Source organism: Arvicanthis niloticus, chromosome 22 (genome assembly GCF_011762505.2).
Source record: "Arvicanthis niloticus isolate mArvNil1 chromosome 22, mArvNil1.pat.X, whole genome shotgun sequence".
NCBI lineage: Eukaryota > Metazoa > Chordata > Mammalia > Rodentia > Muridae > Arvicanthis > Arvicanthis niloticus.
Genome location: NC_133429.1, coordinates 43,008,035 through 43,020,394, shown reverse-complemented (window position 1 = coordinate 43,020,394; position 12,360 = coordinate 43,008,035). Strand labels below are relative to the sequence as shown.

Genomic DNA, 12,360 nt, shown 5'->3' with positions numbered 1-12,360 from the left:
GGGCCCAGGGAGTAAGGCAAGCTTTACCAGGCTGTCAGCCAGGAGGGGCGGGAAGGCAGGGATCACAGCCGCCTCTCACAGCCTGAAATCCGACTTGGCACCAGTGGGCACTAATAAATAATTGTCGAATGACGGCTGCTATTGTGTCCTCTCAGTTGTATAAAGTAGGTATTGTTTTTACACATGTCACAGAGATGAGAAGGCCGAGGCTCAGAGAGCTCCCATGGCTTGTCTTTGGACACAGCTAGAAAAGATCAGCAGAACCATGATTTCAGACTTAAGTATATGTGACCCATAATTCAGATTTTTTTTTTTTTTTTTTGGTTTTTCGAGACAGGGTTTCTCTGTGTAGCCCTGGCTGTCCTGGAACTCACTCTGTAGACCAGGCTGGCCTCGAACTCAGAAATCTGCCTGCCTCTGCCTACCAAGTGCTGGGATTAAAGGCGTGCGCCACCACTGCCTGGCCAGATTTCTTTACTAAGCTAAATTGGAGGTAGTGATAGGGCCATATTCATCTCCTTGGGGCCACCTCTGAAGCCACTTGTATTTGCTCATTATAGTTTGAGCTTTTGGGTTTTTTTGTTTGTTTGTTTGTTTGTTTGTTTGGTTGGTTGGTTTGTTTTGTTTTTTTCAAGACAAAGTTTCTCTGTGTAGCCCTGGCCGTCCTGGAACTTGCTTTGTAAGCCCCAGGCTGGCCCTGAACTCACAGATCCACCTGCCTCCACCTGTGCCACCACAGCTTGGCTCTTTGAGCTTGTTCTTCAGTGGTTTTGTATTTTAAATTCTGATGTAGCTTCAGAGTTAACCAGGAAAGTATGATTCTCAGGTCCTCTCAGACTTGTAGTGGGTCAATCCTTGGAAAGCCTATGAAAAAGAATGTATGCGCCTTGGATGCAGGTCCTCTGTGTCTGAGGTAGGTGGGTGTGTCTCTTCTGAGAAAGTTCACTGGTGAGAAAACAAACAGCCTGGAAATGGGGCCCCACCCTGGAAGTGAGTCTGACCCAAACTATGCACCTTGGGCGCAGTGGCTGAGATCCCAGGGATGTGTTTAGAGTTAGAATTTTGCATGGCAGAACTCTCCCTGTGGCCTCAGACAAAAATGACTTGTAACCTGCTCAGCAGATGCTCTGGGGTGTGGCACCAGCCCCTCCCTGGCTGCCAAGGGCAATAACCATGCATTATTCACAGGCGGCTGCCCCTGCCCTTCCCCGTCGGGCCTATAGTGAGAACCCTGTTTATATTATAGTCTGTGCTGTGCCACTGCTTTACCCTGCCTCCATTTTCCTTCCCACCCCTCTGCCCCATGTGCGCGTATTTGGAAGGTTCTTTCCCAGGCTGGCAGACAAGGGAGTCTCTGAGAAGATAACCGGCTGTATGCGGTCCTCCTCGGCGCTCTGGTGTGGGTTATCCTGGGGTCTTGGCTCCTTTGATCTTTCTCATAGTGCCTGTGGGCTTCTGGTCCAAGGGGCCTAAGCCTGGTCCTTGTCTTTGCTCCATCACTCCCTCTGCCCCCGTCCACTCCTTTCCTTGGGGTTTTTCACCCTTGAGAAGCCCCGGGCACACATGTGGTGCTGTTTGTGTACAGCAAGTGGTCTGGGGTACCGTTGGTGTCCCTGATCCCTTACATGGAGCCCTGTCCCTCCCTCGGTCTGAAGAGGGAACAGCTATCAGATCAGATCAGATCTTTGCAGACAGCGCTGCTCTTGGGTCAGGACCTCTGCAGATGTGACCTCCTCTAGACTCGTCACTCAGCAGGAAATGAGCGAACAGAACAGACGTATAGGGTGAGCAAGCCTCAGGCCCAGTGTAGACTAAAGAGCGTCAGGAGCCTGCTCTTGCTGGAACGCTGGCCTGAGAGCCACTCTGTATTGGGATGGCATGCCTCCGGCGGGTTCCACGGTGACCATTCCTGGTGTATTTGTGCCATTGCCACACAGTGGAAGAGCTGCCTGCCTGGAGAATGTTCATGCAGCCGTGAGCATGGTGCGCTCTGGCTAGCTGGAACACACATATCTTCACACCTTTCTTTTTCCAATCTGCTCCTTGAGTTTGAATCCGACTGTACATACATTCTTTGCATTTTCAAATGTTTGTCTACACTAGAGCTTTGGAGACCTATTTAGTGAAAAAGACGTAGGGTCTGGGTTAAGATAGAACTTGTTCAGGTAACTAGTGGGGACTTCTTGAAAGGGCCGATTGACTCTGCAGACCTCTCCTGCTTCCCGTCTGTACCACAGAGAGACTAGCTAGCGCTTTTTTGAAGAAGTGTTAAAGGAAACGCCGGTGTGGAGATACTTACCAGCTGCCAGACAGTTGAGCTGGTGGGCCTTGCCCAGCTCTGGGATGAGGCTCCACTCAGCAGCTAAATTTCTTCTGGCACGTTAACTCACTCGCTAGAACTCAGTTCTGCGTGGACACTGTGTAGTTACGCCAGCTTTGCATGTGCTTAGGAGAATGACATGTGATCCAGTCCCGTGCCTGGTGTCCTTGACTCACCAGGCACTACAGTTAGGCATTGTGGATACATGGCTGCACCTGTCCTAGGTAGGTTACCATTGCTGGGATAAGACACTGACCAAAAGCAGCATGGGGAGGAAAAGGGTTCACACTTTCTGTGTGTGTGTCCGTCATCCAGAGAAGTCAGTGTGCCGGAGCTCAAGGCAGGAGCTGATGGCGGAGGCCATCTACGTCTGCTCCTTACTGGCTTGCTGTACTGAGTGGTTTTATGTGTCAACTTGACACAAGCTGGAGTTATCACAGAGAAAGGAGCCTCCCTCTCTTGAGGAAACTGGACCTCCATGAGGTCCAGTTGTAAGACATTTTCTCAATTAGTGATCAACAGTGGGAAGGCCCATTGTGGGTAGTGCCATCCCTGGGCTGGTAGTCCTGGGTTCTATAAGAAAGCAAGCTGAGCAAGTCAGGGGAGGCAAGCCAGTAGTAACATCCCTTCATGGCCTCTGCATCAGCTCCTGACTCCAAGTTCCTGCCCTGTGTGAGTTCTGGTCCTGACTTCCTTTGGTGATGAACAGCGATGTGGAAGTGTAAGCTGAATAAACCCTTTCCTCCCCAGCCTGCTTCTTGGTCATGGTGTTTGTACAAGAATAGAAACCCTGACTAAGACCCTTGCCTGGCTTGCTTTTGTATAGTGCCCAAGACCACTGGTCCATGTGTGGGTCCACCCACAGTGGGCTGGATCCTCCCACACCAATCATCCAATCAAGAGAATGCACCACAGGCTTGCCCACAGTTCAGTCTGGGGTGGGGGCATTTTCTCACTTGAAGTTCCTTCTTCCATACCTTCTTCTACCCTGTGTCAAGTTGACATAAAATCAGGTAGGACATTGATTGAGGTCTTTAGATAGTAAATCCTTAGTGAATTCTAAGGATCAGGAGAGAACTTAACCAGTGAGTATTTCCCCTCTCCCGTTATGGGGAAAGGCCAAATAACGTGGTGGGGTAGAGAGAATCTGGTCACTTATATGCTGGCACAGAGACTATTTGGAAGGTAAACATACCGTCTGGTAGTTATGCACAGTCTGACAGGTCGGTGATTACTGACAGTTACTTAGTGCTCGTTCCCTACTTTCTGCTAATGCACACTGTAAAGCCATAGAGATGTGACATTAATAAAACATACTCAGGAGAAGCTTTGGGTGAGCCAGACATAATGGCTTACATCTTTAATCTCAGCGCTCAGGAAGCAGAGGCAGGCAGGTCTCTATTAGTTCTAGGCCAGCCAGGTCCACATAGTGAGACCCTGTCTCAAAAGTCAACATGCAGATAAACAAGCAACCCTCAGAGGTAAAATGCAGGGACTCTTCGGAACTGTGTTTACAGAAGGAATTTAGCAAAGACAGATTTGTGGGATAATATTTACTGAAGTGCTGGTTTTAGTTATGCTGGATTGGCTTCATTCCGGCACTCTAGGAAGACTGGTATGGAGAGTGAGGCGCGCTCAGCAGGTGATCCTGGTGTGCTTGAGTCAACTAGAGTTGCCTGTGGCCCAGGGAGCCTGGCTGCTCTTGTAGGGCGCAGATGACTCCTGGTTCATCTGCACATTCTCCCCCTGTGGTTGCTCATGCATGATCATGGTTTGTTTGTTTGTTTGTTTGTTTGTTTTTTTCTAGGATGTGGAGAAAGAGAAGGAAACACACAATTACCTCAGCAAAGAGGAAATCAAAGAGAAAGTTCATAAATACAATTCAGCCGTCACAGACAAGCTGAAGATGACCTTAGTAAGTGTTCCTAGTAAGTGTGTGTGTGTGTGTGTGTGTGTGTGTGTGTGTGTGTAAAAGTACAAGGACAAGCTGGCAGGTTGGATCCCCGAGACTCATGAAAAGGCCAGATGGGTGGTGCACATCTGTAATACGAACACTCTAACAGAGAAGTGGAGGATTGTGCAGGAGCTTTCAGGACTGGGAACCCGGAACACCCAAGAGCAGCAGCAGCCATGACAAGAACAGAATTAGGGACCCCGCCTTGACCAGGTGGGAGGTGGCAGTGTCGGACCCACTGCTGTGCACTAATGAGTGTAGCAGACGTGTCATCTGCTATGTGTCCCCTTGTCACTGGGAATAAAGCTAGCCTGTTTTCCTAGTGTCAGCTCAGTGCTGACTGGGTGTCTCTGAGCCCTCACCGTGAACTTCCTTCTTGTGGAAGGTCGGTGTTGAACACCGAGCTGAGATAGCTCCAGGCTTGGAGGAAAATCATGTCTGGCAGGCATGTGCCACACGGGACTGTGTCCTCTTCAGGGGGTGCTGAGCCATCACAGGAAGCCTTGGAAGCTCGAACCTCAGGGCTAGCGCTCTAGGACTAGCATGTCTGCCCTGCAGATCTTGTATTAATCCCCCAGCCACTGAGGTAGCCTCTCTCTGCACTCTTGGGTGAAATCGTTTTAGAGACAAAAATGGATAAAAGCTGTTCGCCTTCCCATGGGGCTTAGATCGGCTCCTTTCCTGACCTTTCTTTATTCTTCAGAATTCAAACGGGATCTACACTGGCTTCATTAAGGTGCAGATGGAGCTCTGCAAAGCTGCCCAGCCCCCTCCCAGCCCCAGTGGCGGTGGATGTATGAACACGCTGCACATCAGCAGCACGAACACCGTGGGAGAGGTGATCGAGGCCCTGCTTAAGAAGTTTCTGGTGACCGAGAGTCCCACCAAGTTTGCGCTTTATAAGCGTTGTCACAGGGAAGACCAAGGTACGTGGCCACACTTAAAATGGAAACGGTCCGCCTGTTCCTGTCTCTCTTACTCAATAGCAGAAGGACAGCTGATAGAAGCCGTGTCTAACTGTGTCTGTCAGAGGCCGGGGACAGACTGTGGAAGCCACACTCTGACGGCAGATCTTTACGATTGCCGTTGTCTGTTCGTATTTTTGAGTTGAAGAGTGTTAGGTCTGAGGGCCTCTGAGGCATCTGCACGCAGTGGGCGTGTGCAGTGGGTTTGCTGGTTTGCTGCACAGAGGGGCAGGTTTGGTGAGGGTGCGGTAGCAATGATTGCTACCAAAGAACACTTCTGTGGTTGAGTTTTCAGTAATGCTTCTACATCTGAAGCGCGTGTGCACACGCTAAGGCCCGACGGCCAAGAGGCACGTGTACAACTCACATGTAACAATGAGTGAGTAACAACCTCGGGTCCACCTGCACTTACACACATGTCCAGTGGGTAGAACGAACATTAGGTTACCTCATGAAATGGGATGGATCTCCCGGGGAGTAGTTTGAACGGAAGTTGGTGTCTATGATCCATGCACTAAGTAAGCGGTAAAGCTACTTAAGTTTTCTCTGGGAAAAGCCTAACGCAGCAATAGAGGAAAATGTCCTGACGTTGACATGATAGTAGTGTCCTTTAGCTGCCCCGGGTGACACACAGCTTTTTCTGAATGTGTACATTTGTTAAACACAGGCCCTTCGGAACAGAAAGACAGGCAAGTCAGCAGCCACAGGCTCAGCAGCCTGGCTGAGGAGGAGCCACCAGGGAACTGCAGTGCAGTTGCCCCTGAGGTGCTGAGGGGTATGGGGAAGGCCTGGGGACATTTTCAGCTCGCCAGCAACTTTGCCAGTGCAGGTGGACGGCAGTCATACAGTCTAAAATGGCAGTGTCCACCCAAGCCGTCCCCCTCATGGCTGGCAAATCTTCGGACATGAGAGTACATCTGTGTGCATCTGTAAAGTCACTCGGTGCTTGTAGGACAAGCGTCTGCCTGCTGGGCTGCCAGCCACTACTCGCTCTGCAAAGACGTCTGCTCCTGGAGCTTCGGGTTCATGTTGTTTATCTGAGTGCTCAGAGGTTAAGAGCACCAACTGCTCTTCCAGAGGTCCTGAGTTCAGTTCCCAGCAACCACATGGTGGCTCACAGCCATCTGTAATGGGATCTGGTGCCCTCTTCTGGTGTGTCTGAAGACAGCTACCCACATACATGAAATAAATAAATCTTTTTTTAAAAAGGGGGAATTTAAGGTCCCTCCCCGCACCCCAAAAGTGTCCCATCTTTCTGAAGGAGGGACAGAATCATAGCATGCTTGATGCAAATTTCTATTTCATCTTATTCTTGGAACTTATTTCTGCCTCCTCAAGGCACGGTGTGTGGCTGTGCACTATGGACCTGTGGTGTTAGCACAAGAACATTGGGATCTAGAGGCTTGGGGACTGTGACCTGTTACTGTGGCATGTCACAATTGTGTGTGTGTGTGTGTGTGTGTGTGCACCCCCGCGCATGTGCGCTGTGGCCTGTTACTGTGATGGGGTGGGGTGGGGTGGGGTGGGGGAACTGGCTCAGGAGCTGGAGTTGTCTGTAACATGCTTTTGTCTCCCTTCCCAGTGTATGCCTGCAAGCTCTCCGACCGGGAACACCCGTTGTACCTGCGTTTGGTAGCAGGGCCCAGAACCGACACGCTTAGTTTCGTTCTTCGAGAACACGAAATTGGAGAGGTGAGTGAGGGGTTGTTCACGGTGGCATCAGATGACACAGAAGAGCTGACCTGCTTGTTCAAGGAGGTGGAGGACTGGGGTGGGGGCAGCAAAAGGGAGAGATTTTGACTTACCCAGAGTAAACCCCTGGTTAGCTTACAGTAGAATTCTCTTAGAACATTCTATCACTCCTCAGAACATATATGTGCTCCTCAGAGGCTGGAGGAATGAATTCTTACTTATGCTTACACAGAGAACAATGTCCACCCTGCCCAGCTCCGTGTGACTCTAAGCTGTGCCTCCCTCTTATCTGCTGCTAAGAAAAGTCTCCAAAGGGAAAGCAAGGAAACCCAACAAGATGGGGGCCTGGCGTCCCTTCTCTCTCCATCCAGTCAGATGACTCAGGACTCCTGTTTGCACTCGTCCTCTTCTCTCTAAGAAGGACGTATTGGGGTGTCCATTGAAAACCATTTTGGGGAAGCTAAGAGTAGGGCTGGCTTCATGTACTTCATGTAAACATGCATGCTTACCATGGCTGCGTGTGCGTGGCAGCGGGGGGTGGGGGGGCCTGGGAGTCGGAGCTGAGATTGGAGAGAGCAAGAGTAGAGTGAGGAGGAGAAGGAGGCTGTGCAGGGGTGGAGAGTGGATGAGGAGAGCTGGGGCAGCAGCGATAGAGAAAGCATCTGCATCTGGCTGCAGGTGGGCTGCAGAACCGTGCGGAGTCCAGGAGACTATGGGCAGAGACTATGGGAGAGGAAGGCAAGACTGTGATGACTGCCAGTGCAGATATGGGGCACGGATTCTCTGTGGGGTTGGACTAGGAGGGGAGGGCAGTCACACCTCAGCCTTCTGAGGGGTTTGGTGTCACACGCCGTAAAACCAGCGCTCAGGAGGCTGAGGCAGGAGGATCATGAGTTCAAGACTAGACTGTACAACACCGCAAAACCTTGTCCTGGTGGTGGGAGGACACGAAGTGGTCCTTTCTGGGTTACTCCTGGATCCTGTCATGGCGTATTCCTCTCTGTCCCCCAACAGTGGGAAGCCTTCAGCCTTCCAGAGCTGCAGAACTTCTTGCGTATCTTGGACAAGGAAGAGGACGAGCAGCTGCAGAGCCTGAAGCGGCGCTATACAGCCTACAGGCAGAAGCTGGAGGAAGCGCTGGGTGAGGGCTGGAAGCCCGGCTAAGGCAGAGGGCTCTTCCTGCCCGGAAGGCACAGCTCAGGACGCCTGAGAGAGCCGCATCGATTGCCTCTCTTCTCGGAGAGCTGTCTTCATGCCCCGCCATGCGAGGGCCTTCCTTTTTTCTCTGTAGACACAGTTCTCAAAGCCTGGTCACGCAGCATCCTGCGCCTCACAAATTGGCACAAGGGACTCCACAAGCTTGTTCTGTTATGGCATGGCGATGTTACCTCTTGCGAGCTGTGAGCCTGTGTCATCAGGCGTATCCTGGAGTGCTCGGGAGCACGGACTCTGTCTGGGTCGATGCTCCCTGTTTTCTTCTCGTTACTTTACTGATGTGATTTCGGTGAGCTTCCGGCTGTGGAAAATAAGCTTTACAGCTAAGCAACCTCTGAGTCCATGTCCTACGGTGAAACTACCTGCTTGGTTTTGTTCTCTGTCAGAGCAGTCTACCCACATGAACTGATGGACACAGGAGTTCAGGAACTCTGGGGGATCGGGAAAAGATTTTGGAAGAGTTTTGACAAAGAAAGTGAAGAGCATGTCGGGAAGGTAGAGGGAAGGCGAGGGCCCAGGGCTTGGGGACGTAGCGTGGCTTCTAAGTTAGTATTAGAGGAGAAAGACGTGTTTGTCTGTAGAGGAGCTAAAAGCATTCAGGGTCAGTGCTGAGCTCAGTTAAAGATTGCTTAATTTGCTAGTGGTAAAATGTGGGGTCAGAGCCAAAGAGCCAGGAGCTAAGTCTAAAGGAGGGAGGAGGGGTCCATGAACTGCAGCTGACCTGTAATGGATAACCTTCACCGAGGTGGTCCGCAGGTAGGCTTGCCTCAGCTGGACCTGATCTGTGCATCCGTTCGGGGACCTGCTGGCGCGGAGCGGATGGCCTGGGGTTTAGCTGCTCTATGGAGGTGGGGCCTGACCATGTGCTGATTCCTGTTAATGTAGGTCCCCCCCCAACCCCCCCCCCCCAGAGGTTGCTCTCAGAGTTAAAAAGGAGTTTGGGTAAGGGCAGCTGCTTCCCCTCAGCTGTTAGCTAGGAGATGAAGCAAGGCCAGGGCTCACAGCACACTTTGTGACAATCACCCCCTTCCGTTATTCCGCCCTTTTTTTTCCCTGCCCCCTCACCCTTTTGCACCCCGCCCCCCAGCCCCAATCACTCTTCAAAGTTGTTCTTATGAAGTAGAAGACAGGGATGTTGATTAAAGGCCAGGTCCTACTGCATCCTTGCCTCTTCAGAGACCTAACTAAGGGCCCCAAGGAAGGAAAGTCAACACCCAGCTGACCGCACAACAGGCCTTCATCATGGAAGGAAAGTCCACACCCAGCTGACAGTACCACAGGCCTCATTATGGAAGTATTTTAACACAAGTGTGCATGTTCCTTCCAACCAAAGAGACGCGTGTGCAATAGACAGGCGCGATGGCCTCGCTTCCCACAGCAGCCTGCAAATTGGAGAGCGGTGGGCACGGGGTTCCGCGCTTCCGGAGGGGCCTTCCGGTTGGTCTGTCTCTAGTCTAAATAGATTTTGTTGTTTATAAATTCCCAAGGAATTGTTAACGCGGTGACACCTGATGGAATCTTTTGGAAATTCCGAGGTGCTCCTGCTCTTTGCCTCTCTATGAACCGTGCCTTTGATGGAGACTCTGTCCCTCCACGGTGGCTCTCCCGTAGGAGGCAGACCCAACTGTGGGTTACGCTATGCAAGCTCCCGAGACAATCGGATCTTCTAAGCTATTAGGATGAGTTGGGGGGAAAAAAGTAGAGCTAGCTATAAAATATAAATGGCACCTCCTGTTTAATTTTGCATGTGATTTCTTTTTCGTGCATCAGTGAGGCTTAGTGACATTGTCATCCGACACGCCGCCTTTGTTGTTCAGGGAATGCCTCCGTGGTTCTTGTACTGGTCTTACTCTTCAGACTATGGCTTGGGTTTGTGTCTGCTGCCACCAGCCACCTGGTCTTCTAATTACTCCTCCAGTGTCCTCAGCGTTTGTGAGGCGTTAGTTTCTCAGATTGAGACACTGTTAGAACCTAAAGTAGCAGCTGATGGGTATCTGTGAATTTTTTTTTTTTTTTACTTGAAGTAGACTGTATGAAACAGCACCCTCCTCTGTATTCATCCAAACCTCGCTCCGTGGCGTGTGCACTGCACCTGGAGACTCGGAAGTGTCACTGTGTTGAAGATCTGGCCGTCCTGAAGACTGATGTTCTCTCCCAGACACTGGCAGCAGCAGGTTTTCAGAGCACAAAGGAAGAAAAAAGCCCCAGAGGCCAAAGATCTTTTTTTTTTTTTTTTTTTTTTTAAAGCAGTGTTCAGATCCTTCGGTAAAACAAAAACCAAGCGTTGCTGTAATACTGTTTTCTCTTCAGAATGTGATGGTACAGGAACGGTGTTGAAGGAAGGGGGACTGCAGGGAAGCTTTTTAAATCTAAAGTTAAAAGCTATATTTATAATGTTGAGGACTTTTAAGTTTTATTTTTATAGGGCAGATTTTTTTTTTCTCCCCTGAAATTGTGTCTGGAATGGCAAAAATTGTTTCTATTATTAAAAAAACTGAAGTTGTTAGTTGATACTTGTATGTCTTTATTTATGATAACATACTAATATACATGTAATACATGTAATTAATACACACACATATACATATATATCACTGTTTTTGAAGAAGTTTTTTTTTTTGAAGAAGAAGAAGAAGAAGAACATACCATGATTCAATAATGCTTACAAGGGTATGATTTTTGGTTTTGTTTTTTCCTGGAGAGGGGCCACACGCTTTTCCAAACGTCATTTTTCTTTCATTGTTCTAGCTCCATGTCTGCCTGTCCTACACATTAAAATTGTTTTCCTTTCAAAAAAAAAAAAAATATATATATATATATATATATGCCTTGGGAACCGTAGAAAGCCATGCAAACACCAAAGCACTCTCCAGACCTGGTCCTTGTTCCTACTACCAGCAGGTCCATGTGGTTCTCGGAGGCCCCTGTCCTCCCCTGTCCTGCCCTGCCGTTCTTGACTTGCCAAGTTTTCCCTGCAATAAGCCACTTCAACAGCAGGTTGTGTTTGGTTTTAGATTCCTGCAACGGTTTTCACAAATGGATGGAGAGGTTTGCTTGGATTTGATGGTGACATTGTCCCCCTTGTTTTCTGTCTCCAAGGCTGCATGAAGTGTGCTCTCTTGCCATGCTGCCCCCTAGAGGCCTTTTTGAAACAAGGGCTGGGCCACAAGACGAATCCTTAACTTTTTTTGCCAAACTCTTTTCTGAAGGTTCTGGGAAGTCACTTCAACGTGATTCCTGACTCCTCACTCCCTCTTCTCAGACAAAGAATAGAAATGAGAATCTCTCTTCACTGAGGCAGGTCGTGGAGGCAACTCTTCCTGTCTTGGAGCTGGCCCTAAAGGAATCGTCCTCTTGTGAGGCTGGGGAGATGGCTCAGAGGTTAAAAAGTGTTGCCTGCTTTTTCAGAACTGAAAAAAAAAAAAAAAAAATCGGTTCCCAAGCACCCAGCCCTGGGTGCTCCCAACCTTCTGCATATGACTCTGTCTCTAGGGGATCTCAGGACTCTGGCCTCTGAGGGCACCTGCACTCACATGCCACACCCAAACACACGCACGTCATTAAAAATGAAAACTATTTAGAAAAAAAGGAAATGCCCCGGGGTTGAGTTCCATCTCCGTCACTATGGTGGTAATACTGTTCATAAAAATAAAAGTAAAGTATTTGAAGTGTAGCATAAGAGTCAGTTCCAAAAGGGGTCCTGCCTCTTGGCTGTAAGAAAGTGAGGCTCCATAGCCGGAGGAAGAACCTGGAGAGACATGCCCTGCTGGGCTTCCTCACCATCAAGCCTTTTCAACGTGGCTTCGCTGCCGGCTTATGTGGTGATGGCACCACAGTGCTTCACAACCACTCCATCCCCATGTAGAGAGTTTCTTGGACAATAGTGCTTCGTGCCCAGTGTCTGTCTTTATATCTTTTGTGATAAACCAGCACATACAAGCAGGTATTTCCCAGCCTATTGGGGGCTATTCTAGTAAGATGAATCTGAGGAGGGGGGCCAAGGGAACCCCAGATTTATAGCCATGTAACCCCAAACTTTGTTAATGTCTAATGTGCAGTGAGTTTGGGGGACTGGGCCTTCAGCTGTGGATAGGACCAGAAGAGGCCATCTTCTAGGTGTTGGCTGCAGGATTCCTTGCTTGCCTGTAGGGAGTTCTCACGTCTTCCAGGCTGGTACCATGGATCAGTGTTGTGAGAGTATAACTAACACACAA

The 12,360-nt window shown here is 49.7% G+C and overlaps 1 protein-coding gene across 2 annotated transcripts in view; it reads left to right on the top strand.

Annotated features, from left to right (window-relative positions):
* Rassf3 (Ras association domain family member 3) overlaps positions 1 to 10,657 on the top strand; it is a 76,033-nt gene extending 65,376 nt beyond the window's left edge. For both annotated transcript variants that reach the window (XM_076920355.1, XM_076920356.1), the window contains exons 2-5: positions 4,128 to 4,235; positions 4,978 to 5,200; positions 6,822 to 6,931; positions 7,946 to 10,657. In XM_076920355.1, the coding sequence (XP_076776470.1) occupies positions 4,227 to 4,235; positions 4,978 to 5,200; positions 6,822 to 6,931; positions 7,946 to 8,095 (492 nt within the window). In that variant the 5' untranslated portion in view covers positions 4,128 to 4,226 and the 3' untranslated portion in view covers positions 8,096 to 10,657. The remainder of the gene's footprint in view (positions 1 to 4,127; positions 4,236 to 4,977; positions 5,201 to 6,821; positions 6,932 to 7,945) is intronic.
* The last annotated feature ends 1,703 nt before the right edge of the window (positions 10,658 to 12,360 follow it).